Source organism: Ascidia mentula, chromosome 3 (genome assembly GCF_947561715.1).
Source record: "Ascidia mentula chromosome 3, kaAscMent1.1, whole genome shotgun sequence".
NCBI lineage: Eukaryota > Metazoa > Chordata > Ascidiacea > Phlebobranchia > Ascidiidae > Ascidia > Ascidia mentula.
Window position 1 is genome coordinate 8,359,619 of NC_138568.1, and position 27,669 is coordinate 8,387,287.

The window sequence follows — 27,669 nt, forward strand, 5'->3', positions numbered from 1 at the left end:
GTGTCAGACACTTTATCAATAATTTCAAATTAGGAATTTGTTGAACGTTTTACGTTACCACCCACTAAAATTAATCAATGATAATTTTTGAGAACTTATTTTATCAAGAAAAGAAAGATTTTCAGCACCACTAAACATAGTTAGTGAAGCGTAAGAAGTACACCTGGCGTAGAGTAAAGTAAAACACAGACAGACAGACAGCGTTCAGAGTTTGACGTATGAATAGTCTTGTGGAGCATCTGACGCGTTTGCCGTTTGCTTTAAAGCAGCAGATGAAGGAATTGCAAATAACATATAGAAGTTTCTTGTTTTATCAAACTAAAGTGTGCATTTACTGAACCATTCTGCGAAGCTGCCTTGCTTGAAATTATGGCTTTGCCTCACGTTCGTGGAAAATATATTGTGCTTGGCGAAGTCAACATTGTGGTAACTGCATTACGTCGAAATGTGAGGTGGGTGTTAGTTTTTAGGTGGTGTATCCATTTGCTTTATTGCAGGTGTAAATGTGTAATCACTTTTGAAATCCTGACGTTTAAACATATGCTCGCAAGACTGGCCAAGAATGTCAAGATTCTGTAAACCAGATCATCACAAACCCTTTAAAAACATCTTTTTACGAATTCATGCATTAAATTATTGTGTTCTTTAATGTGTAAAAACTTGTAATCATGCTAGATTGCATTTTAGGTGGGCCACACACAGCTTCCAATCTGATCAAGAAGATCCATTGATATCCAGCTTCAACAACTTGAAAAATGTTTTGAATCGATGTGACGGTAGGATATCACCTTTCCAGGCCTTGTTGTTGTTGAAGTTGCAATCTTTCCCTTCTAGAATTAAAAGATTTGGAGCCATCAATTTTCCTCACTCCCTTCCTTGATGTCATTCGTTCAGAAGACACAACTGGACCTATTACTGGACTGGCATTGTCTTCAATGAATAAATTTTTGTCCTACAAGTTAATTGGTAAGTGTGCAAATTACTTTTTATCCCATCTACACCAAAACCAAAAAAAACATTATAATATGTATCGACTATCAAATATCGGAACTGTATGTTTCTTGTCATTTATTGACCTTTGTGTATCTAGTTGACAGTTTTAAATTAACTAGTTATTTGATTATTCTGTTTGCAGATGAAAGGTCAACCAATATTGCTTTGGCTGTGTCTAGTATGGCTGATGCTGTTACACATGCACGGTTCGTTGGCACTGACCCGGCAAATGACGAAGTAGTACTAATGAAAATCTTGCAGGTATCCCATGAACTTTGTTGAGACCAAATTGTTGACTAAGTTGTGTTATTATGCTTTTAATATTTTGTAGGTATTGAGAGTTCTCCTTCTTACGAATATCGGCACGCTGCTTACTAATGAAGCTGTGTGCGAAATCATGCAATCATGCTTTCGGATATGCTTCGAAATGCGTTTAAGTGGTAAATACCTTTGGCCAATAATCGTTTTAAAGCTCTATTTTTCTTTTGTAGCTTACTGTAATTGCTTTGTGCCTTATGTTTAATTTTTAAAATTTTTTTATACTGGTGTTTAACTATATATATACCACTTCAATTAATTCACTTTCACCAAACAAACAACAACTTTTCAGAGTTGCTGCGAAAATCGGCTGAACATACTTTGGTTGACATGGTACAAGTTTTATTCTCCAGACTGCCGGAATTCAAGGAAGACATAAAAAACCCTCTTGCAAATACAATGAGAAAGGTGAGCCATATTTGAAATGACTGTAGAAACACTGAACACCAGCACAAATATAGATAATTTTTCCATGGATGTTAAAGAAATGTCTATGCTTTCTGTTGTTAATCCCAACACATGTTTCAAAATTGTTGTATTGAAAAGACTGGTTGTGCAATTAAAAAATGTATTGCAGTAGCCTATAACAAAAAAATACTCTGGATAGTCCTCTAGTGCCAAGGTACCGCGGCAAGCTGTCAATTATGCACCAAGTTTGAAACACATAGGGACAGATCATTTGTTGTTTATTTAGAAAAATATATATTACAGAAACTTATGATGCCTGAGGCGAAATATATTTCTTTTGAACAAATAACAATTGGGATATCTCTATCATTATGTTTTCTAACTCACATAGAAATACTACACAATCAACAATTTTAAATACAAAAATGTTCCAGCTTAAAATGCGTGCTGGTGGCATGGGTGAGACCAGCAGTCGCAGCAAACGCCAGAGAAAAGGTGGTAGAGGCAAGAGAGGCGATTCAAGGCGGATGAGTGCAACTTCAAGCTATCTCTCTTCTCCTATCTCTGAGGAATCAGTTCCACAAAGTTTAAGGTGTGGCATGTTAGATTGTATGTTGTTTTTGAACTTTCTTTCCTAATTATCATTTTTTCACAATAAAAAGCGCCGCTTAGATTGTGCATAATACAAGAATACCTTGTTTGGATGTTTTGGTTAAATTTTGGTGTTTGTTAGACGATTGACTGCTTATACAAAAAACTTATTTTTTTTGTCATTTGAATGTGGCTGGCCTTTTAGCACAAAAATAGTCGTATATTGTATTCAAAAGTCTCTCCCCATGGCAGATAAAAGATTGAATACAGTCTTATATTAATTTTTATACCAGAAGGTCAGTTAATTTGAAAATTACGTTATGTCTAAAAGCAACAGCAAATACATTTGTTTGTATGGTTGCATAATGTTAATGATTCTCCCGTTGAACGGTTGAATTAAGAAATGTTTACACGTTATTATTAAGTCCCGAGAGTCCAAGCCCCCAACCTCCAACGCCAGTTGAAACCCCATCAACTGTTGAGACACCAAGCACACCTGTACCCAAAGATGGCCAGGGCGATGGGCTAGAAGAAAATGGCAGCCAAACCACAGAGGGTAAGTCATTTGTGAGTTTGTTTACGATTTAGAAGTGAAATTACCAGTTAAATTCCTTGGGAAAAATTGTATAGTTATTAACATTTAGAATAATGTTCTTTGGTACCACAGTGTCACCTAGCATCTTATAATTGCGTTTGGTAAATAGCACTATTTGGTGTTTCGGCATTATGTTCGGATGGGGATGGGAGGACAGAATTTTGTAAATTTAAAGTTCGATTGATCAGCCTGTGATTCATTACGAAATTAGCATGGAACAAACCCCCATTGTTTACCAAATTTTTGCTTCCTTGGTACAAAGCCTCCTTTGCATTTTCTTGAAATGTGTTCTTGACATCCTGTACTGGTAAACACATACACACATAATGCTAAATTGTAGTACAATATTTATGATATGTATTTTTGTAGAGAATAAGGAGCCATCGCTTGATGGAGAAAAAGTGGATAATGAAGCTTCAAGTCCTGTGATGGACAATGATGAGGTAATTAGCATGTACTGTATCTTTACACAATGTTTCGAAATACACTTATCATCTTCAGTATGTTATTTCAACATCCTGTGACTGGTATGAAGTGCAATTCAACTACTTTAAAAGGCTCTTAGTGTTTTTTTTTTACTCTGGTAGTATTTGGCATGCGATAATTTGTGTTTGGTGAACTTTGGCTGTTCTACATTATTCCACACAATGAAGGCAAAAAAATATATGAATATTTTTTATGAGTTTGAAAACCCGGTCAGATATAGCAAAAAGCTAATTTTGATTGAAAATGATAAAATAAAGCCAAACTGGTATTAAAATATGTATTGGAAATAAAGCTGATTCCAATTTAATATTTATAAACGTGACCAATATAGCAACTATCTTTTAACTAACAGAATGAATTACAATTCAGTGAATTATGCAGATCAAATTTGAAGTTGTGTTAGAGCTGCCATCGGCTTTTACAGAACACTAAATTATTTATAAAATATTGACTTTAAACCCAAATTCCATCAATGTGTGTGCAAACATTTGTTTTAATGAGTTTACTCTTCAAGGGTGAGATGGCCGATATGGAAAACAATGGAGAAAAGGATGATACAACTGAAGTTGGTGATGAAGTTGACGTCCAGTCACAAATATCTGAAAGTGGATCCACATTAGATGCTGAATTTACAAATAATCCCAGAGGGGTAATGAAAACGAAAAGTTAAAACTACACTCCTAATATTTTTATAAAATATAAACTGTAATGGCTGCACAAAATTCTATGTATTTTGGCATACAAATTTTACACATGGAAATTTTAGGGTATGAAATAATTTTCAAAATTTTCAGCACTTCCTCAAAATTATGCATTTTTTCTGGTAAAATCTACTGCCTGTTAAAACAATTTCACAATTTGTGATACAGGTGCGTTTTTCTTCTACACCAAGTTTGAAAGGAGTTCCTGGACCTCTTCTTCCATACAGTTTGCCGTGTGTTCGAGAACTTTTCCGATTTCTCATTTCACTTACAAATCCACATGACAGGTACTTTTTGTTAGTTGTTTGTTTTTGTGAAAACACCAGAAATGACTTTGAATCTGCCTTTATTGCTTTGTAGTATCTGACGATTTACTGGTAGTTTTTACAAGAAACAATGCACCAGTTTTTCTCTTTATTTAGACCATGTGATTTTTGGTCCTTTTAATCATAGATGTTTTCAAACATAAATTCCACTCAAGTTGAACTTCAGAAAGTGTTATAATCTGATACATTTTACTTGCTTAGTGTAAAAATGTTTAAAAAAGGGGTCACATGGTCCATGTAAAATTACCATACAGTTGGTAATTAGGGTTGGCATATCACTTTACCAATATTGGTTTTATGTCAGACCGTTTCATGCATTCTAGACACAACACTGATGTCATGATACACATGGGGATTTCCCTGCTCATGGTTGCATTGGAAGTTTCACGTGATGAAATTGGAAAGTTTCCGTCACTGCTCATTCTTGTGAAAGACGACATGTGCAGATATTTTTTCCAGGTATGAAAAAAGATTTACTAGGAAAAGTGGTCTTTTGTGAATATCCAATTGTCCACATGTACATCTGTATATTGGGTTTATAAATCAGAAACCTAGTGAAAAAATAAGAAAATTGGAGTACAACACACAAATTATGTTTGGTACTACACTTGTTTTTAATAATATAAGAAAAATAACAGCTAAAAATTAAAAATTATGGATTTGAATTTGTTAATTGCCTTGCTTGACATTACAGACATAATTTTAGGTAAAAAAATTCATTAAGTCACGATATAAAATCATGGTATTCTCTTTTTTTGTTTACTGGCAAGATTCATACACAGTCCAAGACCTTTATATTTTCTTGTAGTTGTTGAGCAGTGATCGACTGGGTTTGGTGGCTGCCTCCCTCCGAGTTTCTCTGCTACTTTTTGAGTCACTTCGAAAAGAACTGAAATTTCAGCTTGAGGTATGATGATGTGCATTTTTTCTGATGTTTGTTTAAATACTTGGTCTACAAAAATATTCTGGTCCAAGGCTTTTTAAATTTTTCCTGGCCTCTTTTAGTTGATTGAAATTTACCACATGCCTTGTATGACAATTATCATTTTTTTATTGAACAGTAAATTAAACGAAACATCTAAAAAACTTTACACAAAGTGACCCAGCAGAAGTTTCAGGAGATGTACTTTGTGAAGTAGTGCAGTTTAATCTTGTATTTTGTGTGACTTTGTTGAACTCTCTGCATCCCATAAAATTCATAGTGCGATTCCAGCGCAAAAAAACTTTTCATGAATATTTTTACAGTCACTTCTCAAGAAGCTCATGGATTTAATCACAAGTGACAACCCTAAAATGCCTTATGAAGTAAAAGAATTGTCACTAGAGGCAGTGGTTCAACTGTGGCATATTCCCGGTCTGGTAACAGAGCTCTATCTCAACTACGACTGTGATTTCTACTGCTCGAATGTGTTTGAAGATCTTAGTAAACTTCTTTCTAAGGTGATATTTGTTCATGTTTTATTCTAAACTTCTTTGCAAATATGACTTCCTTTGTAACTACATTCAATATTTTCATTCCGAAATCTACCTTTTTCCAACGCCACTTGTTGTGCGTGACACAGATTGAAACTTCATGTTTGTAGAATTACAATATAAAATAACCTTGTGTCAAACGCATTTAGCGGCTGCAGCGCTACACCACATAAGTCGGTCACCAGACATTGCTACTCAAGAGTGTCTTGAAGGTTATCACCAGCAGCCCATTTGTCATCCAGTTTTTAGGATTTATTTTTCAGCATTTTATTTTTGTTTTGCGTTTTATTTTAGAACTGAAGATGCTTATTTTTGGAGACATGTATTCTTAACAATAAATGCGTTTGACACAAGGTTATTTTATATTGTAATTCCTTTGTAACTGTCATATTTTACTTGCTGACACTGTTATGATAACAATGCTTAAGTTTGTAATACCAAGTACAAGTATTGCGTTCTGTAAATCGAAACTATAATACTCTGAAGAAAATTCCAAAAAGAAAAGTGACAAGTTAAATATTCAACCAATGAGTTACAAGTTGCTACAAAAGAGTCAAAATTAAATATTTAAAAAAATAGTTTGTGCATGTGAAATACTTAACACATTCTTGTTCTCACAGAATGCTTTTCCAGTGTCAGGACTCTACACTACCCATCTTCTCTCATTGGATGCACTTCTAACAGTTGTGAAAAGTATTGAAGAGCGATGCAACCAAAAGGAATCCATTAAAACACAAACTGTGGATCAACTGACTGTTGAAGTACAACCATGTAAGTGCTTTATTATTTTCTTGTATTTTTTTCAGGAATGTTTGTGTTTTTAATAGAAGTTGATCATCGCCTTTTTCACCATGGGTTTATCATTTACCGTATTATATTTCTGTGCTCATGTATCAATTAATTGTCAAAACATTTGTATTTTTAACGAAACTGGTGACATTGATTCTAGCAACGCCTCCGGGGTCACCCACTGCCACTGCAGTTCGGCCTGCCACCTTGTGGACTTCTGCAGCAGCACTGGATGACCAGCAGGTGGCAGAAAAGCTGAGCAAATTAGAAGGCGAGGAAATGGTCAAGAAAGTTCCGGAAAGATTTTCCAATGCGTTTCCCAGCATTGCTGAGCTGCAAGATATAAGGCAAAAGAAAAAGGTAGAAACAATTTTCAGCAGCCCTGGTTTTTTAAAAAAGTCTGCATTTTAAATTAATTGGCTTAATTAATTAATTTAAAAATTTATATTCATTATAGCAGAAAAATTATGATGCGCATTTTTTAAAAGGAAATTAAAAAAAATAAAAACATGCAATTACTAAATTTTCTTTAATTTTTTCGCAGATATTGCAAACTGGCACAGAGCTTTTTAACCAGAAGCCGAAGAAGGGCATAACCTACTTACAGGAACAGAACATGCTCGCCTCGCCCTTAGACACGCGCGAAGTTGCGGTATGGCTTCACGCTAACCCGTGGTTGGACAAGAAAATGATTGGAGAATACATAAGCGACCGAAGAAACCCTGAACTTCTCGACGGCTTCGTGAGGTAATGTTTCACCCCAACTTATTGTTACAATTCTATTCTATTGAGTTTTTGGTATTATGTTTGTGAGCAGAACAGTCCCCCATCTTTAACTGGACCAATCGAACTTGTTTGGATTATTTTTTTTATTTTAGCGAAGTGTTATTGACCTTTTGTTTCAATTCACTAACTAATTTGGTACCATCGACAAATATTGGAAAAGCATTAACTTGCTTTCTTCAAAGTAAACCAAACTGGTTGCCCACAGTACGCCGTATTCCTTAACCTGCCAATTCCAATGTAGAACGTTCAAGTTTGAAAACTTGCGAGTGGACGAAGCACTCCGGATGTACCTCGAAACATTTCGTTTGCCCGGGGAAGCCCCAGTTATACAACGTCTGATCGAAGCGTTTTCCTCGTATTGGTCGGTAAGTTGCATCGACTGAAAAAAACTGGCGGATTAACAAGTATCTGGTTGTGCGAATTTACGCGTTCGTAAACACCAATCTCCATATTTTACCTCTCTGTTTTTTTTTAAATAAAGAAAGAACCAGTTAAAATAAAAAAAATATATGAAAATTGTTTTTATAAGTTAAAGACAAACCTAACATTTTATAACATGGTTAAAACAAGGTGTAACATGAACTGTCAAAGTCTAGAATTTTTTTTAAACAAGGGCCATAGCGTTATCACCTTTCACGCAAAACTAAAAATAATTTTCATATCCTGCAAACAGGTTATTTTTTATAAGTTTCCTTCTCTGCACCGAGTTTCCACAAAATTTAAAACAATCTTTCGTAGGAATGTAACCACCACCCGTTTCTCAACATGGATGCTGCCTTCACTCTTTCGTACGCTGTCATCATGCTTAACACTGACCAACACAACAGGAACGTACGTAAACAGAATGAACCCATGAGCATCAATGAGTTTAAGAGAAACACTAAAGGATGCAACGGCGGGAAGGATTTCGAACAAGGCATGTTGGAAGAAATATACAACACTATCAGGTATTGTAGATCTTGCTAACAACATAACGTAGGCCTGTAGGTCTTTGCAAATATTTTTCCCCTTTTTAGATTCCAGCAGTACTTTTGTACTGGAATGCAGTGCAAAATTTTATAATTTTATTAAACAATTAGCAGAAAGAAGGTGACATTAATTGTTGACTGGTTGCTCAAAAACCTATTACAACTCAGAGATCGAAAACTTAACAAAATAATCACCAGGGCTGAGTACAACCAGATGGATGAATATCTACTGATCAAAAATATTTTTGTTTAACATTTAAAAAAAAACCTAATTTGACTAAAAGAGACAAAAAATGTCACCAACCATTTGTTAATTTCATTATTTAACAACTTGCGTTTGTGTTGCTTAGAAATGATGAAATCGTTCTTCCGGAAGAGCAGACTGGTCCCATTCGTGACAGGTGGTTGTGGAACGTTTCACTGAGAAGAGCAACCTCTCCGGAAGGTGTTTGGTTATCTGCACCTATTTCAAGGTTGGTTTTCATCCGCAAAACTAATTTAACACATGTTAAACTAGACTAGACAAACGAGGTTTAACTGTTTACAATGGCAAAGAGTAAAAAAAAAGTATTTCGTTTGGAATCTATCAAACTGTATCATTGCTGGTGTGAAGCAATTTATCAAATGCCATCATTATAAATTGTGATCCATCTTTTTCTTTCCAATTTCCATGGCAAGCAATTGATATAAATGAGTGATTTCATGTCAAATCACCAAACCCATAAAGCATGACCTTTTTGGATTTTCCTCAATTGGTACACTTGCTCAAGCCCAAACACTTACTCATTACAATAGAGTTGTGCATCTTGGCGAATTTTTTACTTTAATTATCACATGGATATTGTATTGTCCACTCACTGATTTTTTGTTATAGTACGGCTGATGACGAAGAGGCTTTGCACGTCTATGACCGCGATCTGTTTGCTATGATTTGGGGTCCAACTGTCTCTGCTCTCTCCTACGTTTTTGACAAATCCCTGGAAGAAAACATCATACAAAGAGCAATCACAGGATTCCGGTAATGATTTTAGCTGTCTTGTTACGGGTTGATTGGTGATCAATTGGAAAATCTTTATGTTTTTGTGTTTTTTTTAGGAAATGTGCCCTCATCAGTGCCCACTTCGGCATGAGCGAAGTTTTTGACAATCTCATCGTGTCTCTATGTAAATTCACCACCCTCGCAAATGCATCTGAAGTAAGTTTTCTTATATAAGCCCTTTCTATGGTCATTACTCAACCCTGGGTGGTATTTCATGGCATATGATTTTGTTTATTACTGACCCCCCAAAAATTGCTGAAGACACACACAAAACAACTCAACACAATAGTTTCTAACCTCAATAATAACTGACTGTGTTTAAAAGGATGTAAAATAATGAGCTATTTTGAGACATTAACAAATGTTTGTTGGTTGTATATTAAATGTTAAACAGAGCTTAACAAAAATTATTGGTTGCCATTTTTTTAAGGCAGTCTCCTTGCACAGCAGCTCTAATGTGAAAAAAAAATTTCCTTTTATTCCTCAAGAAGTTAGTTTGTGTAAAAGCAAGGACTCACTTAAATATAATCAATAATAAACCAACACAATACTCCCATTGACAAACTTAACTTGGCGCACAGACTCCTGATGCAGCAGCTATCATATTTGGAGCCAATCCCAAAGCCCTTCTATCAGCGAGGACCGCATTTCACCTTGCTCATCGCCATGGCGACATTCTCCGAGAGGGCTGGAGAAACATCCTTGACATCATCCTCCCACTCTACAGAGCCAAACTCCTTCCTGCTGCAATGGTGGACGTGGAAGATTTCGTGGATCCAACCGGAAGCATCTCCCTGATCAGGGATGAGCAACCAATGCAAAGGTTTGGTTTCTATTCTGGAATTCACAACTGTGTGCAGGTTTTGACATCCCCCGGCTTTTATACACATTAAATATGTGTCACACCGCCAAATTGAAACCGACCACACAACGGGGCCTATGCGAGTCTGGAGGGGCCATTGACATAAAAATAGGACCCATGAATGTTATTGTTTGTTCGAAACTGAGGAATTTCTACCGCAAAGGATTGGTCGCCCTTAGAAACACACATGATCTCTGTAAAAAGGGTCCTCACACCCCCACACCTGCATACTTTTTCCTCTCAAGGTCCTGATACTGATCCGTGTTTTCTTATACGTCACTTAGCACGTTATTTGCTAAGTTCCCGAACCGTGATTTTTGCCATTTACTGATATACGCCGTTTTAATGCTACTGTAAGTTAGCAAATGTAAAATATGTGTAATAAAACAGAAGGTCACAGTTTTCCAGAACAAAGTCTAAAAATTTTTGTTTTTCGTTTAGATCTGACTCCTCAATTTTCTCCAGCTTCTATCAGTTCATGATGTCTGGTGGACCAGCTGACAACTCAAATCAAAGGCAAAGTACTCCAGAAGACCAGGAAAATCTCAAATACGCCCAGGTATGTTTGTTGCGTTGTATACGATTTTGCAAATAGTTTCATTTTAATGATTTATTGTATTTTCCCACGAAGTTATCACACAAATATCAAAATTGTTTGTTTTGCAGGAGTGCGTAAAAGAACTTCAACTGGAGACCCTCGTTACTGAGAGCAAATTCCTCAGACTCGATTCCTTGCAGGTATGAAGGTTATGTCCTTGTAAGGCCAACCGAAACTAAAGACTGCTGTCAAGTACCCAAGCTGTGAAAATGCGAAAGCTGATGCATAGCTTTATAATAACTTGTTAAAATTACATAGTTGTTGCCCTTGATGGCATGTTTTACCTGACAATATTATGTCAGCCTTACATCCTAAATAGCCCTCTCGGAACATCATCGTTTCAAGCAACTCATCCTATTTTGATTGGAATTAAAATGTTGTTTGGTGAATACAAGCAAGCAGGTTGTATTGCTCAGTTTCCCGTAATTATCGTTTAGGAGTTGATCAAAGCTTTGATGCAATCCTCACGCGGTCCCCACGTACACGAATCAATGGGAAGTATTTACAACGAGGATTCTTCCATCTTCTTCCTTGAACTTCTACTTCGAGTCGTCTTGCAAAACCGGTAAACTTTCTTCACTAAAACATCTTCGCGTGAATTGTGTTCAGTGCAATTTGAATTTCGGAAGAATTAAAACAGAAAACGGTTATTTCTCGTAGTTTGATAAATTATCACGAATTTTTGTTGTTTTTTATGTGATATCTGTTTTTTTTTGAAAAATTAAAATAATGCAAAGAAATCAGTGTAATCTGGAGCGTCAAATGCAAAGTTAAAAAAGAATACAAAAAATTATCAATGCCCTATACACTTGATTGCAAGACCTTGAATTACGTAATATTACACATTTCAATGAAGTATTCACACTTTAGTGACCGCATCTTATCCCTGTGGCAAATGGTGCGTGATCACCTTTACACCCTTATCGTCATGGCAACCGACTACAGTCTTCTCCTTGAGCGTGCGGTGGTCGGTTTGCTCCGGATGGCAATCCGACTCCTCCACAGAGAAGATGTGGCCGAGGAGGTGCTGACGTCACTGCAGATACTCCTCATGATCAAACCTCATATAATACCCAAGGTAAGTGAAGCTGTTCCACAGAAACAAACATGTTTTTTAACCACGGAGTCAAAAAGTATTCAAAGATCTGAGCAGTTTTTTATTCAAAAACATTCTTGGAAAATTGGTATCGTGAAAAACTTCGTTTGTTTACATAGCGTTGTTATGCACTCATGTCCATACATTCTTTCAACCCTAGAATGAAGATCTAGGATTGCTAGACTACTGCGTTAATTATACGTATTAAAACTTGAAACACTTTATAAAGGTCACACACATCTCGCCCGTAGAGCTTAAATGGTTAAAGAGCAAAAATCGGCCATATAGAAACTAGCGCTAACATCAGCGGTAATGTTCAACAATTTACGACCTTCAATAAGTCAGTCCTGTTCCTCCTTCCTGCAGGTAAACAGACAAATCGCTTACGGACTCCACGAGCTCCTCCGCACAAACGCAGCCAACATCCACTCCAGAGATGACTGGATCACCGTCTTCACAGTGATGAAGTGCGTCGGAGCTGGAGCAGTTCCTCCTCCCATCCTCCAGATGTCCTCCGGTTCCGCGTCGCCAAGGCAACAATCGCCGGACGAGGCCACCACACCCGAAATAGACGTAGAAAGAAGTATGGTTGAGAATTGCAACTTGATTCTTGCTTGCAAAACTGAAGGTTCTTTCAGTTGCATGTAAATTGCAAAAGGCGTTGTGTAGTGTTGAATAATGTAGTTTGAATGGAAGCAAGCATTAATTATGATGGAGGTAATCAAATCCTGACCCTATATGTTTCATTCGTCAACTGTAAATACTCAGCGTCTTTTGGACCAGATTTTGCCTCCGCTGTTCACAAATCTTGACAATCGTCCCTAGTGTGTGTACAAAAAGTGTAGCCTGATACTAAAATTGAATCAAAATTTGACCGACACGACAAAACACGTGGACCGACAATCGTTACATATATTTTCAATTATGTCATTAGGGACGCAGTCGGACAGTGAAACAGTAGCGAGCGACAACCACAGCAGCGCCTTGTCTGACCGTGGATATACATCAGACAGCGAGTTGCTTGAAATTCACCAGCCGGATGGATCACAAACCGAACTACAGGTCTGTATTAAGAATGTATTTGTGGGTGTTTTCATTCGTTGGTGGTGCGTTGTTTCCAGCATTACGGCATGTGGCTTGTATGGAGCGAAAAATTTTATGTCAAAATTTTCCGGTTTGATTGCGGATCGTTTGACAAACTTTCAACTTCTGATGCCTTTTCTCTATTGAAAATCATGAATTTGTTTAAGCACGCAGCGAAGCATTTAATCTGACAGGTGTAATAAGCCGAACGATCAACTTTTTCGTCTCGCTTTGATTTTGCAATAATTTGCCGAAGTGTAGATAGTATACCGCACAACAAAAACTTTGCGGCCTGTTTCTGGTTGATAAATGTTCCGAAACTAAATGGCTTTTTTAACGAGCTTACTGCAGTGTAGTTTTCGAAGCCACTGGGTAGTTATTGCATTGTAAACAATCGTTTTATAGCGCGCAAGTTGCGAAATTCACACAGTATGATGTGTTGTGGTGTTGTGGTGTTGCTTGTAACCTTGGTTCGTTTATTTAGCACGACCTAAAAGCGAACGGCTTGGTGTTGGTAAGTGCATACGCAGCATGTTCGAGTTACGAATGCCGGAATTGCCGGACTCGTAAATTTTAATTTGATCCTCTCTGCCATTGGTTGCACTCTTTGCATGTTAACTTTCTATGCCCAACCTGAATGAGATAAGGCGTCCTACTGTGCTTTTTTCCTACTTGGCGGAGGATGCATGTAAATTTTTTATTCTTTACATAATATAAGCCTTTTGTATGTTAATGACAAAAGTTTGTTTATTGTTTAACCCACCATGTACAATTCCATTTTTCAAAAGCACAACTTTGACCAGCTTCACTGATGAGACCTTACAGGTCGAAACATTGTGTACACCTGTCCTGCTAATATAATGTTTAACAGTCAGTCTCTCATCAACACAGTTCACTTAACAGCAAGTACTATAGATATAGACCAGAGACTGAATTTTGAAAAAAGTACACTTTGGCAGAGCATGATTACAGTATAATTACTTGCACATGTAGTCTGGTATTAATTTTTATATCATGAGCACTGTTTAACATCTGGTTGATCAAGTACCTTGGCAAACTTATGGTTTTCTAAACTGCTTTGCTGTTTTCAAAGCTTGGATGCAGCTGTTGCCCTTTTAATACTTTGCCACGGCCATATTTAATTCCACCGTTGATATTTTCTAATAAATTGCATTATTGCCAAATACCGTCATATCGTTTTTACAATTTTTCTGACCATGCATGCATTGCTACCAGTTTAGGAACTCAACATAAAATAAACAAGGCTGTAGTTAACCACACACAAAACTTGTACTGTCAAGGAACATAACAGACCTTTATGTTTAAAGTCAGTATTTCTGCCCAATTCAAAACCAACAAATCACTTGTGATTTTTCGCAGAAACTTCAAAAGTCATCTGAAGACAAAAATTCGACTATACAGGTAGAATACGGTGATGTTCATTAAACATGTCATTACCTTTAACAGTAAGACCTTAGTATCTTACACAAATTCGCCAAAGTTCCAATGCGTTGTATAAACACAAGTTATGACACAAATTCGCCAAAGTTCCAAACCTTTCAACAATAATATAGTGGACAACAGTACAAAAGCAAAGTAAAGTGGCATTTTTGTGAGTATCTAAAACAGTGGCTCCCAAATTGGGTTCGTGGGATGGTTACAGGAGGTCCTTGAATGAGCAAAAAACACTGTTCTCTTAAAGTTTACATATACTTGTTGTTTATTTCACCCTATTTTTGTACATCATCTTACCAGTGGAGACACGTTCCTTTCGTAACCTTTCACCCTAAATTGGCAGGTGATTCCCCCGCCCCCTACCCCGTGTAACCAGTTCACCCTCCAGCTGGGTGAACAACTCCGTCAACACGATATGCGTTCAATGGTAAAAAGTTGTGAGACGTTGGCGTTTCTGGTGCGTGACGCCGCTCACGTGACACCGGACAACTTTGAACTTTGTGTTCGTTGTATTCGGACCTTCGTAGAGGGAAGCATCAATGGAGGTAAGTCTATTGCTTAACAAGAAATTGTGCATAAATACCTTGTTTTGTGTAGCTATAACAACAAGTTTTCAAATGAAGGGATATAATTAGTCGTGTACATGAAGTGTTTTCTATGTGATATTCTGGTAAATTCGATGTTGCGGCCGATTCTAATTAGTTTTACCTGGTCTTAAAATATTCAGCCCAAATTATCTCCAACAATATCATGTCCACTTACTCCCTGTTGTAAGTTTTTTAATTTGAAATTATGCATGTTTATTTTTTGTATTGATATTACTACATTACATGTGTTGTGTCCCTGACAAACATGACAGTCACCAAAACTTTTCCAGTACATATTCTTCTATAAAAACACGATTTTTTTTGGCAGTGAACCGAGCTCATCACACCAGTCAAGATCTCATCAACCAACAACACCAGAAACACCAGCTCGACAAGAAGAAACTGAAAAAGCGAAAAGAACGTGACAACAAACGACGGGGTCCACAAAATCAACAGGCAAACGGAAGGTAAGTTTAACATTACCTCTGCGACAATGTGACAAAACTGTGTGACAAGAAGTTGCATTTAATGCATATTGTATACAAATACAATCAACATCATTTCTTTTTAGATATGGACAATACGGGCAAAACTCAGATGACGAAACAGTGGTCGAAAATGTCCCCAGTGGATACCACACTCTGTCCTTGCAGGTAAAGCTTGACGATTTTGCAAATAAACTTTCCGTTAGTGCAATCGAAATAACAGGTAAACGTAAAATTGCACTGAAAACCAGCTGCAGACAGTTGGTGTTAACGAACATAATTTCAAAACCTCGACAGTCGGCTGTATTGAAATGTATGTTGCTTATTGCAATGATTTTGCTTTCCTTTCTTAGCTCCACAATAATGTGCATGTTTTGCTACGTGATTGTCCTTGGTGTGACGTTTTTTTTCATCCAAGCACAAGCTTTAAGAGTGTTAACCTAACCCTTACCATACAGTTGCTTGATCTGATGCACACTCTACACACGAGGGCCGCATCCATTTACAGTTCATGGGCTGAGGAAGAGAAGAAAAGAATGCAGAGTGGTGCCTCTGCTGTGCCATCAGTAACAGCAGAAGCAAGCAATTTGTGGGATAAGTGTTGGTGTCCACTTCTTCAAGGCATTGCCAGGTAACACGATTATCAGCATTTGTTGTACTTGTCCTTGGTAACATTTTGCAATGACGATACTAGGTATAGTGCTTGCACGTTTGTTCATAAAACAATGAAGTCCATAAAACCAAATGCCTAAACTGGATAGCTTTTATGCCAGAAATGTCATTCCAACACCAGGGTATTGCATCCAATTAACAGTATTTCATACAGTCCAATTCCACTTTCACATTGATGTATTTTTCCGCTCAGATTATGTTGCGACGCTCGGCGCCAAGTAAGGACATCAGCATTGACTTACCTCCAACGGGCCTTGCTTGTACATGACCTTCAAACTCTTACTGGAAAAGAATGGGAGTCCTGCTTTAACAAGGTGGGTTTAAATGCTTCGAATGGTGTTGAGTTGTTGTACTTTATCGATATGCAAAACGTGAAGGGTTCTAATTGAATCAGTTTTTAAGTAAGGGACGCATATACACACTGATGATTCTTTTGGCGAAATAAACTTTTCTGATATTAAACATTCATATGTATAATTATGTTACAGTCACAGAAGCGGTAATTTAAAATGGATATAGCGAAATACATTTGTCTTACATACCAAGACTGTCAGATTTAGCCCTGAAATTAACGTTTCTGTGATTCTGAGAACTGTTGCATTATATTCGTTTATTATTAAGCTTTCAAAGCACAAAGTCAAATATATATAATATGCTTTGTTGGTGTTTAAAGTATTTATCTACTCTCAGGTTCTCTTCCCACTTCTGACAAAACTTCTTGAAAACATCAGTCCTGCAGACCCAGATGGTATGGAGGAGACACGAATGCGAGGTGCCACACTACTATCCAAGGTATGGAGGTTTAACTCAGTTACACTGTTGTCGACTCTTCTAAATATGTAATACCAATGTATGAACAAATGTTAAATGATCGTAAGTACCAACATCAGCCGTATACATTTCAATTCAAAACTATGTTGTTCTTATAAATGCTTCTGCTCTTGCAGGTGTTTCTGCAACATCTTAATCCACTCCTGACTTTGCCGACTTTCACTGCCCTGTGGTTAACCATACTTGACTTCATGGACAAATACATGCACATCGGCAAGAAGGACCTGTTGGTATGTGACCTTCACTACCGTGAATTAATGTTTTTATTTATAGAAAGCGTATCTATGGCAGCTGTTTAAGCAAGTGACCAACATAACTGTGACGTTTTTACAAAAAAAATGGTCCTATTTCTAAACTAAAAATGTAAAATTAGTGATTACTTCGGGAAGCAATGTGCAATTATATTTCTAAACAATTTCAAAACCAAAAAGAACCTTTAACTGCCAACAGTAAATTCTCACCAGTTATGTAAACTCCGTTTTTAGTACGAGGCCATCCCAGAATCTTTGAAGAATCTTTTGCTTGTAATGGACACAGCTGGAATATTCCACAGTGCTGACACATCGAGCGGATATACGTCATTGTGGAATGTCACGTGGGAGAGAATTGACTGCTTCCTGCCCAATCTTAAGGGAGAAGTATTTAAGCCACCTTCTCCAGGTACTACCTTGTACCAAACATCCTGGTGTAGTTTTTAAACCACTGAAATTGCGAAAGTTTTGAGCTGGGAAATGTATCACACACCCAAATATTTTGTCTGTTTATTCAATATCAAAATCTACATATTATTACTGTAACTGACTTCTGCCCGTTCAACACAACTAAGTGCCTAACACAACAACTGTTGCTTATTTTCAGAACCAAAAAAACAAGAACTTGTGGCCCCGACGGCCCCTGAGCTAAGCCGGGACGTTAAAATTCCGCAACCTCAACTGGCTGCTCCACAGCCCCCGGTTGTACAACCCCATATGGGCTCCCCTATTCAACCTGCTGGAATCATCGCAGCAACGTTGCCGAAACTTACGCCCCCAGCCAGTCTCAACTTGGGCCCACCTTATCTGAGCCCCCAGAACCCAGTCCCGGTTGCCCCTCTGCCCCTTGGAATGAGCCCGCCGAAACAGCAGACCCAAGTCGGTTCGCCTTTGAAGCCGCAACCCCAGGGCCCACCCAATATTGTGAGTGTGGCACCGGTTTATGATTTGTAGAGCTGGGGTGCTGGTGGTGGGTTCGAGTTATGTTGTTTGCAGGTAGCGCGATTTTTTGGAAGTTTTGGTTGGTTTTGACGTGACGGCGCTGTATTTGGCACGATGCTTCTATAAAAGTGATTTTATTTAAGCCTTGTTATATGATGGTGGGTAATGGTGGTTGTTAAAACATACAATTTTTATAAGCGCCTATTATTGATAATGGCAATTAAGAATTAAACCAATCAACACCGTGGAAGATTGTATAAAAATATTCATGCTGTTTCGATTTTTTAGGTTCGCAAGAATTTTGTTGTTCGCTTAAATTTCTTCACTTTTGTAGTCTTTATACCAGAGGTCGACACTCTACCATGCCAAGAGCTGGTCAACCCCTTTTTAAACAAAACCAAAACGTGTTTGGGAACCGCAAAACCTATAAGTTGGCAGAAATTATTTTGACCCTTCGACGTACACGAAGCAAAATAATCGTCACTTATACGTTTTCAGTGAACGTCAAGAGCACCATCATTTTTTTTTACTTTATTAAGTGTTTTCCCAAATAAGATTGCCGTCACTATGGACCATAAGAGAAGGTGAAACATCCATACGTGCCACCTGGCCCAGGATGCGGTGGCAACCTCTGCCCTATTCCATTTTGGAAAAACCTTCACTGATATTAGCCCTGATCGAATGAAATCCAACATACATCAACCAATATTTCTGTGTGCAGTTGATGAGCTCCACTAACTTCATCGTTCCCCCTCTACTGACCCATCCTGCTCCCGGAACTAAACAAGACCAATCTCACAGATCGTCCCCTGGACCTTCCGTGACCATCGACATGCCTGTGACTTCCATACCAGCTTCCAAGTAAAATTATATTGCGCATGACCTGACAAATTGTATATTGGTGCCATTGGCGGTAATGGGCCGCGTTTTTATTTTTTAAACCGCGTACTTTTAGCTGCAAATGTAAAACAACCGTTTGTTGTTTATTTCCTATATGAATAGCTTACAAGGATTGTTTTGTGCGTTGAGACATTTCTGTGTATATTCGTGTATTCTATGTTGTGTTTCCTATTTATAGCAACGGTGGGTTACTTACGTGCGCTGGCTAACATAATCTGTACAGTTGTACACTTACATGTTTTTTGTGGTGATCGTTACTCGGCGTCGAATGTGCAATGTCAATTTAGAAGAAATAAACTTTAACTTAAGAGTACGCCGTGTTGTTATGTTTGCGGAAAGCCACCTAATAAGAGCGGGAAAATGTAATTAAAACTACAGAAATGATCCTCTGCAGTTACGTATAGCTACCGACGGAGCTGCCAATTTGCGAAATAACCAAAATACTCAAAACACTGGCGGACGACCAGTGCCAATACGATGTAACGTTTGCAAAAAGAGAACAAATATTAATTTCCCTCAATGTCATAGTCCGTTTCTGTTTTATTCCAATAGAATTTGTGCTCACTTCACATCAAGTGAATTTTGCGGAAAATACAACTCCGCTGATGAACAATGCACAAAAGAAAAAAAGTAATCAAGTCAGTCGCCCACGCGGGTTCCTTTGCTATTCACGGGCCTGGGTGCGCCGCCATAGCTGCAACCCTGTACTTTTAAAGCCGCCTACGAAGTCAAATAAGTAACTGAGACAGGGGGGTGTACCTAATGAAGATTTGATGAAGATAAATAATGAAGAAAAGGTTCCGGCAGCTGAATGAAAAACGTTGGGAAGACTCCTTGTTTTGCAGAACCTATATGGTTGGTTTGGTAAGTGGGCGTGTTTTTCCGGATATCTTTATTAATATAAGCTCCTTCCTCAAATATTGCTGTAGTTACCACAATGTGGTGGGTGCTTGTTTTCCTGCTGGAAGTGACCCGCAGGTAAATAAGGTGGTGACATCTTATGCACGGAACTAGCTAACTATTCCTGCAAGTAATCCTAAGTCGTTTGTTTGAAGTTTTCTAGATATATATATTTCGCCCAAACGGGCATCATCAGTATCATTACTCAAATAGAACAAGCTAACAGTTTCTAAAAACGATCTTGTTGGCCGCCTGAAGAGAAGTGGAATTACGTAGAAATGGAAACCTATCAAATTTATGTTCACGTAAGTAATTGCCCTTGATAGAAGTGTGTTGAAAGTGCGCATTTGTTTTGGTTTAACTGAAGTTTTAAAACAACAAAATCTTAAACGTTAGACACGACTGGACACTACTTCCATCTATATGCAGCGAAATTGGCACCAATTACCGCAGAAGTATCTGTTTTTACTTTGCATGACCTTATCTGCTTTACAATTATTGCCTTGTGACGTGATGGATGTTATTGTAGTGACGGTGCAGACATTTTATAAGCAACCCAGCTAAAAAAATTAAAAAGTTACCTTGCTTCCAGACTTCGGGTCGTTATCTTACTGGAGGAACTCTGTGCGCAGTGAATATTAAAATCACGGGCGAAGAAGGTGGAAGCACACGATGGGAACAACTCGGAAAATCGCGTTTATTTCAAAGCAATCTCAAGCGAGGCTCCGTTGAAGTAATGCGAATTGATCATGAGGGAGAACATGTTGGACCACCATTAATTTTGTCGCTGAGTATGAGATTTTTGAATTTTTCGGAACTTTTGAAATGATCAAATTATAAAACGTCATAGTCAAATTGCTAAAAAAGTTTATTCGGTTTTTATATATGTTGAAATTTCTGATTATTTGCTCAGATACTTTATTTAAAGAAAACTGTATCTTCTTGCTATACTGTGCTTAATCAAAAAACAAGCATAATAGGTCTTCGTCGGCAAAGTTGTCCATAAGAGTCACACTATGCTGTACTGATTATTGGTCAAAACAGTGCCATCTGTATGCAGCTCACAGAAATAATATATCTTGTTTGTAAAACAACAACTCGTATCACCATATATTGCGTTTGATTTTAGAGTTAAACAAACGTTGGTTCGACAGCTGGTTGTGCGAAAAAGTGGTTGTGGTTTACAAGGAAACTGAATACGAGTTTCCAATTTACGACTGGATTGATGAAAATGAGATGAAGGTCGTCCAAGGTCACGGTAAGGATCAATTTTGGTCCTCACCTGTTTAACAATTTTTATTAGTATTGAAATGTAATATTTTATTTTAAATCCGACCCTTTGTATTTTAGCCGAACTGCCGCAGAATGTCGGCTCTCCGTTGGTTCGTACGATGCGCCAGAAGGAAATTTTGGAAAACCGTAGCAAATTCGCATGGTATCCGGCACCCACTGATGAGGATGACGTAGCTTGGGGAGTAAATCGCTTCGTGAACGCCAAAAACTTTCTCGAATTGCCGAAGATCTTTCTTCGTACATTCAATCACATGAAAAATATTGGTCGGTCTGGTTTTAGTGTGGCAGTCAACACTTGCACCAACGTGTTGAGAGGTAAAACTACCTAATTCTTCCAGGCCGCCTACATTTTGTCTCTAACTTAATGTGTAACTCTTGCTTTTAGTCTTACACAGGGTTATTATTAAAGTAGTTTGATCACTGATTTTAAACAATTGCTTTCGGAACAAAAGCACCTTTTATGCGCTAGATGGCAGTAGTGCACCAACATTAAACCTGTCCTGTCATGCAAAAACATTATAAGACGTGTGTATTACTATAAATTACTATAAACTTACAATGTACGCTTATTACACAACTCAATGCTTTTACCGCACAGACCTTTTCAACTCGATCAAAAGTTTAGATGACTACAAAAAGTTGTACAAGGACCTGGGGCACAAAGATCCTGTTTTTATTGACGAGTAAGTCGTTGCCAAAGTATGAACTTATAAATCACAACCAAACAATAAAAATATTCGACGATACAAGCTGATGCATCTTTGTAACTGCAATAAATTGTCAAACGTAAACCCCAATACAAGGAAAATAACCAGCATTTATACAAAGTTTTCGTCACCTCTGCACAAAGCCGAAATATTAACAAAAGATCCACATTTAACGAAGCTGGATGAAAGACGAAGAGATGGGAAGGCAAGTGCTTAATGGGATTTCACCTCTCGCCTTTGAACGCTGCACTTCCCTACCAAAATACTCTGATATCACTGAAGATGATGTGAGAGGCCTGATACCTGCTTGCACAACATTGGACGCCGAACAGCAGGTGAAAACTATAAACCATGCCTTCCCAAATGGTTCACGATCCTGCGGGGGGGGGGGTTTGCACGACAAATTTTGTGGGCTGTTGTCACACAAAATACAAATTTATCTGTACTTTTTTCGCAAATTACGCCAAGATATACTGGGCCTCTACAAAACCTTAAAAAAATAGTGCATTGTTGTGTGTTTCTAAATTCCAATACCATTTTGATAATATCGAAAACGAACGCCGAACACGGGGAGTTCGAAGCCCTGATTTACAGAATACAATAGGGTCAAAACTAGGATGTTCTTTGTGACGCACATATCCTATCGCCAGACTTTGTTTACCACCACTCGTAACCTTTGAACACTATTCAACCGAGGATATTGCGCCAGTGCAAACATGTAAGAGGAAACTTTCGCAAGTGCTAGGAAACCAACGCGTCACTTTCCTCTGTTGCGAGTGTGCAAACAAAGTCTTTGCAAGTGTGCAAATAAAGTCTTTGCGAGTGTGCAAACAAAGTCTTTGCGAGTGTGCAAACAAAGTCTTTGCGTGTGTGCAAACTAAGTTTTGCCAGTGTGCAAACAAAGAAATTGTGTCTAAAAACCCTCTGATTTTTATGGCGTACGAGTTTCCATGCAAACGTGTACTGGCAATCAAGGCCCTATGTAAATGTCAAAAAAGGTCCACGATATCATTGTTTGCTTTTTTCTAGTGGATATCACATAACATGCCCTACACACCCATATATATTCTTTATTCCCTTGTATTTCACATTTCCTTATTATACTCAAGAAATGGCCTAACTTGTAAAAGCCTTGATATTGCAACACCATACACTTTTTTGTGACACATTTTTAATATTAGTGTTTGTTTACAGGCTGGTCGAATCTACATAGCTGACTACACGTATGCGAAAAACATCGAACGTAACAAAAATCCCAAAACTGGGGAGTTTCTAGTTTGTGCCGATTGTCACGCTCTTTTTCACGTGACAGAAGATAAGAAATTTGTTCCAATCGCCATTCAACTCGTCCCCGGTGACAGATCATCGGTTTATACGCCTAAAGATGAACATTACGACTGGCTTCTCGCCAAAATGTATTTTCGGTCCACCATGTCCACCATGCACGAGGTTTCAAAAATAAAATCTAGTTTCAGGTTGTGAAATGTCCATTTTATATTTTTTTCTTCTCTTCGTTGCAGCTGCCTGCATGCTGAAGTGTTAATGATAATTTGTTTAGCCAATGGACGCTTAAGAAATTCGTTGTTCTCCCTAGATAACACGCTGATTTGTTTGTGTATGGATCACGATTACAAACCAATGATCAAATAGAGATCAATCTATTTAGAAATCCAAAAATCTGATGATGCTTAGAATACGTATATGCGAAATCGATTTTTCTGGACTAATACAGCAGCTGACAGTAGTCCAGGGCTTTTGTTACCTCGCTAAGAAAATGCGAAACCAAAATTATATACATGCTTATTTTATATTTATAAATATATAGAAGCAATGGTTTTATAACCAAACATGTAAATGGTATGCTTATTTTTTCAGTGGTACCATCACTACCTCTCCACCCATGCAATGTCGGAGACGTTCTGCATCGCCACTTTTCGCTGTTTACCTCGATCCCATCCTGTATACAAACTATTGCGTCCGCACTTAATTACAGTTCCCACCATTAACACAGACGCACGGTTTGTGATTATGCCGCGGGGATCTCTTGCAAATCGTTGTAATAGCCTCAGTAAGTTCTGTCCAACACCCTTACCATTGGTGGTATTATTAATTGTTGTAGCAACAGCTCTGTTTTATTTTCTGTATTAAATGCTGTATAAATAACTGTAGGCTATTTGTGAGATGGTTTATTTTTATCATTTCAGTTATGCGTTATTGTTTTCCTTTCACTATTTGAAATACTGACTGTTATTGATGTGTTATGGCATAGATAGTCTTTCGACACTGAGAGAATGCTACAAATGGTTTAATATCTCTCAATTAGATGTGCCTGCTGAACTCAAGAGAAAAGGTAATTCCACCCAAATTTAGGTCAAGTTAATTAAACAACCGCATGCATGTACCAAAATAAACCACAGTTCGTGCACACTGCGGTACACTATTGCTTTGGGTCAGGATACTTCATATTATGTTGTGTTGCGAGTGAGCATCAATCATTTAATAGGAACTGATGATCCGTCCCTTCTTCCCAACTACCATTATCGCGATGACGCAATGCTCATATGGGAGGCCCTCGAAAAGTTTGTGACCAAAGTCTTGAATTCTTATTACAAATTTAATCAGGTAGGAATAAAATAACAACGTATTCTATGAAACTTATCAGTCTTCAAATAGGATTAGTGTGGTTATTGAGGGATTTCAATTAGGACTACAAAAAAACTGATAGTTCGATACTGATCAAAAAATAAAACAGAATAAATTGCTATCGCAGGAAGTCCAGGATGATTGGGAGTTGCAGGCATGGTTACATGACATGGCTCATGAGGGATTTGGTTGGCAAGATGGAAACTTGAGGGGAGTCCCGGATAAAATTGCCGATGTTGAGCAATTGGTAAGAGCGTAAGCCGTAGTCAAAGCTATTGATCAATTAGGTAAAGGTAGATGATTTTTACATTTATTGCTATGTTTCGCATCTTGTTCCGCTCATTCGAATTCGTAGTTCAAAAGAAAGATGTTTTCTAATGACGTGAATAATTTTAAAATATTTTATTCGCAATAAACTTGAACGATTTTTTTTGGTTTAATCATACTTTATTACTTCTCAGGTCCACCTTTGCACGATCATTATATTCACAAGCTCAGCCCAACATGCCTCTGTAAACTTTGGTCAAATGGAATCATATCAGTTCGTACCAAACTCACCCGGATGTATGAGGCTCCCAGTCCACAAGAAAGGCGAGGTGCAAATAAATTATCAACAGACATTTTGGCCAAAACTAAACAAACTCCGCATGTATTAGTTGGGCTCTGTCCAATCCGCTCATATCAATGTTAGGTCTTCCACACATATACTGAACTGGGCATTCGACAGCTAATCGTCGCATTTGTTTTGTCACAAAGTTTGTTGTATATCATATAGTTCCAAACAATATTGTTCGAGTTTTGTTATGTAGGGCTCACTCGATAGGATCATTGCTTCACTTCCAGATGTAACAACGTCAAGTCTATTTATTTCATTCTCCTACTCGCTGTCGCACTTCAACGAAGACGAGGTACGTCACTGTGTGGACACGACAACATAGAAATTCAACCAAGACTTGTATGTAGGGGTTGTGTTATCATCAAATTCATCGGTGCTACAAGGCATGATGCTCAGGCTAAAAATACCCTAAAATATGAATAAGTCGTTGCATATGTGTTTTCATGAATCAAAGTACTGTTTCAGTGATTGTTGGCAATTTTTTTAAAGGAGAAAAGAGAAGCATTCCTAATATTATTTTATTACCTTCATGACCTATGCGATTTGTGCCTGGTGGTTTAGCTCAAAGGGGAGAAACATTGTTTAATATTCTTTCGGGGAATACTCCTAAGGTTGACCTTTTTGGACGTGTACAAAGAGACCAAGAGAGTATTTTAGGACTTTCTAGATGACCTTGTGATTATCGGCCAAACAATCACTCGCCAAAACGAAAAAATTAAATTTCCATACATATTCCTGCTACCTGAAAAAATTCCTTCCAGCATTGCCATCTGATTGTATTTTTGGGTGGTGTTGAAGTTTTCTTGTTTACTGCACTTTGCTTTTGCCGATGCCAACGAGTTTAATAACACGACTAATATGATCAAATGCATGCACTTACGGGTTTATTGAACGGAATGCAAAAATAGCCAACAAACGACACATGTGTTGTGTGATCATATTTATGTATTTCTTTAAATTAAATTGAGAAATAAAATCCCAGACGGTGTCAGACTTGTAAACCACCCACTCCCCTTGGAACTGAAATTTTCACAATTTGTTAAGAGCATTGCTGTTAAGATTTTTAGGGTTGGGACCATGAGAACAGCATTGATCAAAATCAAATAACTACAGGAAACTGTTCCAGGTAGGGCTTGCGGCAGACATAGGCTCACCGATCATGTGCTTAATCGCCAGACTTTGTTTACCACCACTCGTAACCTTTGAACACTATTCAACCGAGGATATTGCGAGTGTGCACACAAAGTCTTTGCGAGTGTGCAAACAAAGAAATTGTGTCTGAACACCATCTGGTTTTTATGGTGTACGAGTTTCCATTCACACGTGGTTCTGGCAATCAAGGCCCTATGAAAATATCAAAAAAGGCCCACGCTGTGCGCAAAACCCCGTTTTTGTGGGTATTTGTTTTGTGGGTATTCTGCTTATGACCGTCGTGACTGTCCAGCGCAAAATGCGATATTTTACAAATGCAGAAAACGGGGTTATTTTACGAAGATGTGTAAGTCAGTATCCGACATCTGCAACAATCTGTAGACAAGCCTGATGCATGACCATATAAACAATTAATATCGTAAAACACCGTTAAATAATCTTCCGGGAAATATCCCTAAGGTTGATCTTTTTGACGTGTATACAAGGAGACCTAGAGATTATTTTAATACTAAACAATTTTCTTATAGGTTTACTTCGGATGCTTTCCTGATCGCTTGTTTTCTGAAAAAGCGATAACAAACTTCCAGAAAGACTTTCTGGATGACCTTGACGTTATCGGCCAAACAATCACTCTACGAAACGAAAAACTGAAGTTTCCATACATGTTCCTGTTACCTAAAAAAATTCCTTCCAGCATTGCCATCTGAATGTATTTTTATGAGTGTTAAAGTTTTCTTGTTCAACTGCACTTTGCCGATGCCGACGAGTTTACACGACTGATGTAATAAAACGCATGCACTTAGGGCTTTATTGAACGAAATGCAAAAATAGCCAACAAACGGCACATGTGTTGTGTGTTCATATTTATGTATTTCTTTACATTAAATTGATAAATAAAATTCCAGACTGTGTCAGACTCGTAAACCCTCGTGGTTGTTTATTTAACTGTAAAGAGGAATTGAAATTTTTAAACTGGAACTGAAAGTTGGCACTGCTGTTAAAAGGTTCCTCTCACAGTTCATAATCCGATTTCTGCAGAAGGACAATAGTTTTAAAGAACTTTTGTTATATGTAGCCACCGACATGTAAAAGTTATATTCGCTTTTTGAAAATGGTTTGTTAA

At 37.8% G+C, this 27,669-nt stretch overlaps 2 protein-coding genes across 5 annotated transcripts; both read left to right on the forward strand.

Moving 5' to 3' along the window:
- Positions 1-201: 201 nt before the first annotated feature.
- LOC145894338 (Golgi-specific brefeldin A-resistance guanine nucleotide exchange factor 1-like) lies at positions 202-19,545 on the forward strand. 3 transcript variants are annotated; one of them, XM_082982890.1, is made up of 41 exons: positions 202-452; positions 688-776; positions 835-966; positions 1,136-1,254; positions 1,325-1,433; positions 1,604-1,719; positions 2,154-2,311; positions 2,736-2,866; positions 3,275-3,348; positions 3,906-4,040; positions 4,261-4,379; positions 4,742-4,877; positions 5,227-5,325; positions 5,664-5,858; positions 6,512-6,662; positions 6,841-7,040; positions 7,225-7,427; positions 7,708-7,831; positions 8,205-8,413; positions 8,785-8,907; positions 9,309-9,452; positions 9,530-9,629; positions 10,055-10,296; positions 10,777-10,894; positions 11,002-11,073; positions 11,371-11,498; positions 11,804-12,011; positions 12,396-12,612; positions 12,964-13,091; positions 13,597-13,626; positions 14,493-14,534; positions 14,911-15,112; positions 15,483-15,621; positions 15,726-15,807; positions 16,098-16,270; positions 16,505-16,625; positions 17,002-17,103; positions 17,259-17,372; positions 17,628-17,802; positions 18,001-18,317; positions 19,057-19,545. In XM_082982890.1, the coding sequence occupies exons 1-41, from the start codon at positions 370-372 to the stop codon at positions 19,198-19,200; spliced, it is 5,703 nt and encodes a 1,900-aa protein (XP_082839016.1). In that variant the 5' UTR covers positions 202-369; the 3' UTR covers positions 19,201-19,545. The 3 variants fall into 3 exon arrangements, with proteins under 3 accessions (XP_082839016.1, XP_082839020.1, XP_082839019.1); XM_082982894.1 differs by having other exon boundaries at positions 18,001-18,389; positions 19,057-19,191; XM_082982893.1 differs by lacking the exon at positions 13,597-13,626.
- Positions 19,546-20,257: 712 nt separating this feature from the next.
- Positions 20,258-27,381, forward strand: LOC145895125 (allene oxide synthase-lipoxygenase protein-like). Of its 2 annotated transcripts, none has more exons than XM_082983884.1 (14): positions 20,258-20,440; positions 20,728-20,926; positions 21,265-21,393; positions 21,486-21,743; positions 22,027-22,111; positions 22,314-22,470; positions 23,330-23,584; positions 24,011-24,203; positions 24,405-24,485; positions 24,639-24,757; positions 24,906-25,025; positions 25,240-25,374; positions 25,588-25,686; positions 27,074-27,381. In XM_082983884.1, exons 1-14 carry the CDS (start codon positions 20,414-20,416, stop codon positions 27,251-27,253), a joined length of 2,037 nt encoding a protein of 678 aa, XP_082840010.1. In that variant the 5' UTR covers positions 20,258-20,413; the 3' UTR covers positions 27,254-27,381. The 2 variants fall into 2 exon arrangements, with proteins under 2 accessions (XP_082840010.1, XP_082840011.1); XM_082983885.1 differs by lacking the exon at positions 20,258-20,440 and adding an exon at positions 20,618-20,669.
- The last annotated feature ends 288 nt before the right edge of the window (positions 27,382-27,669 follow it).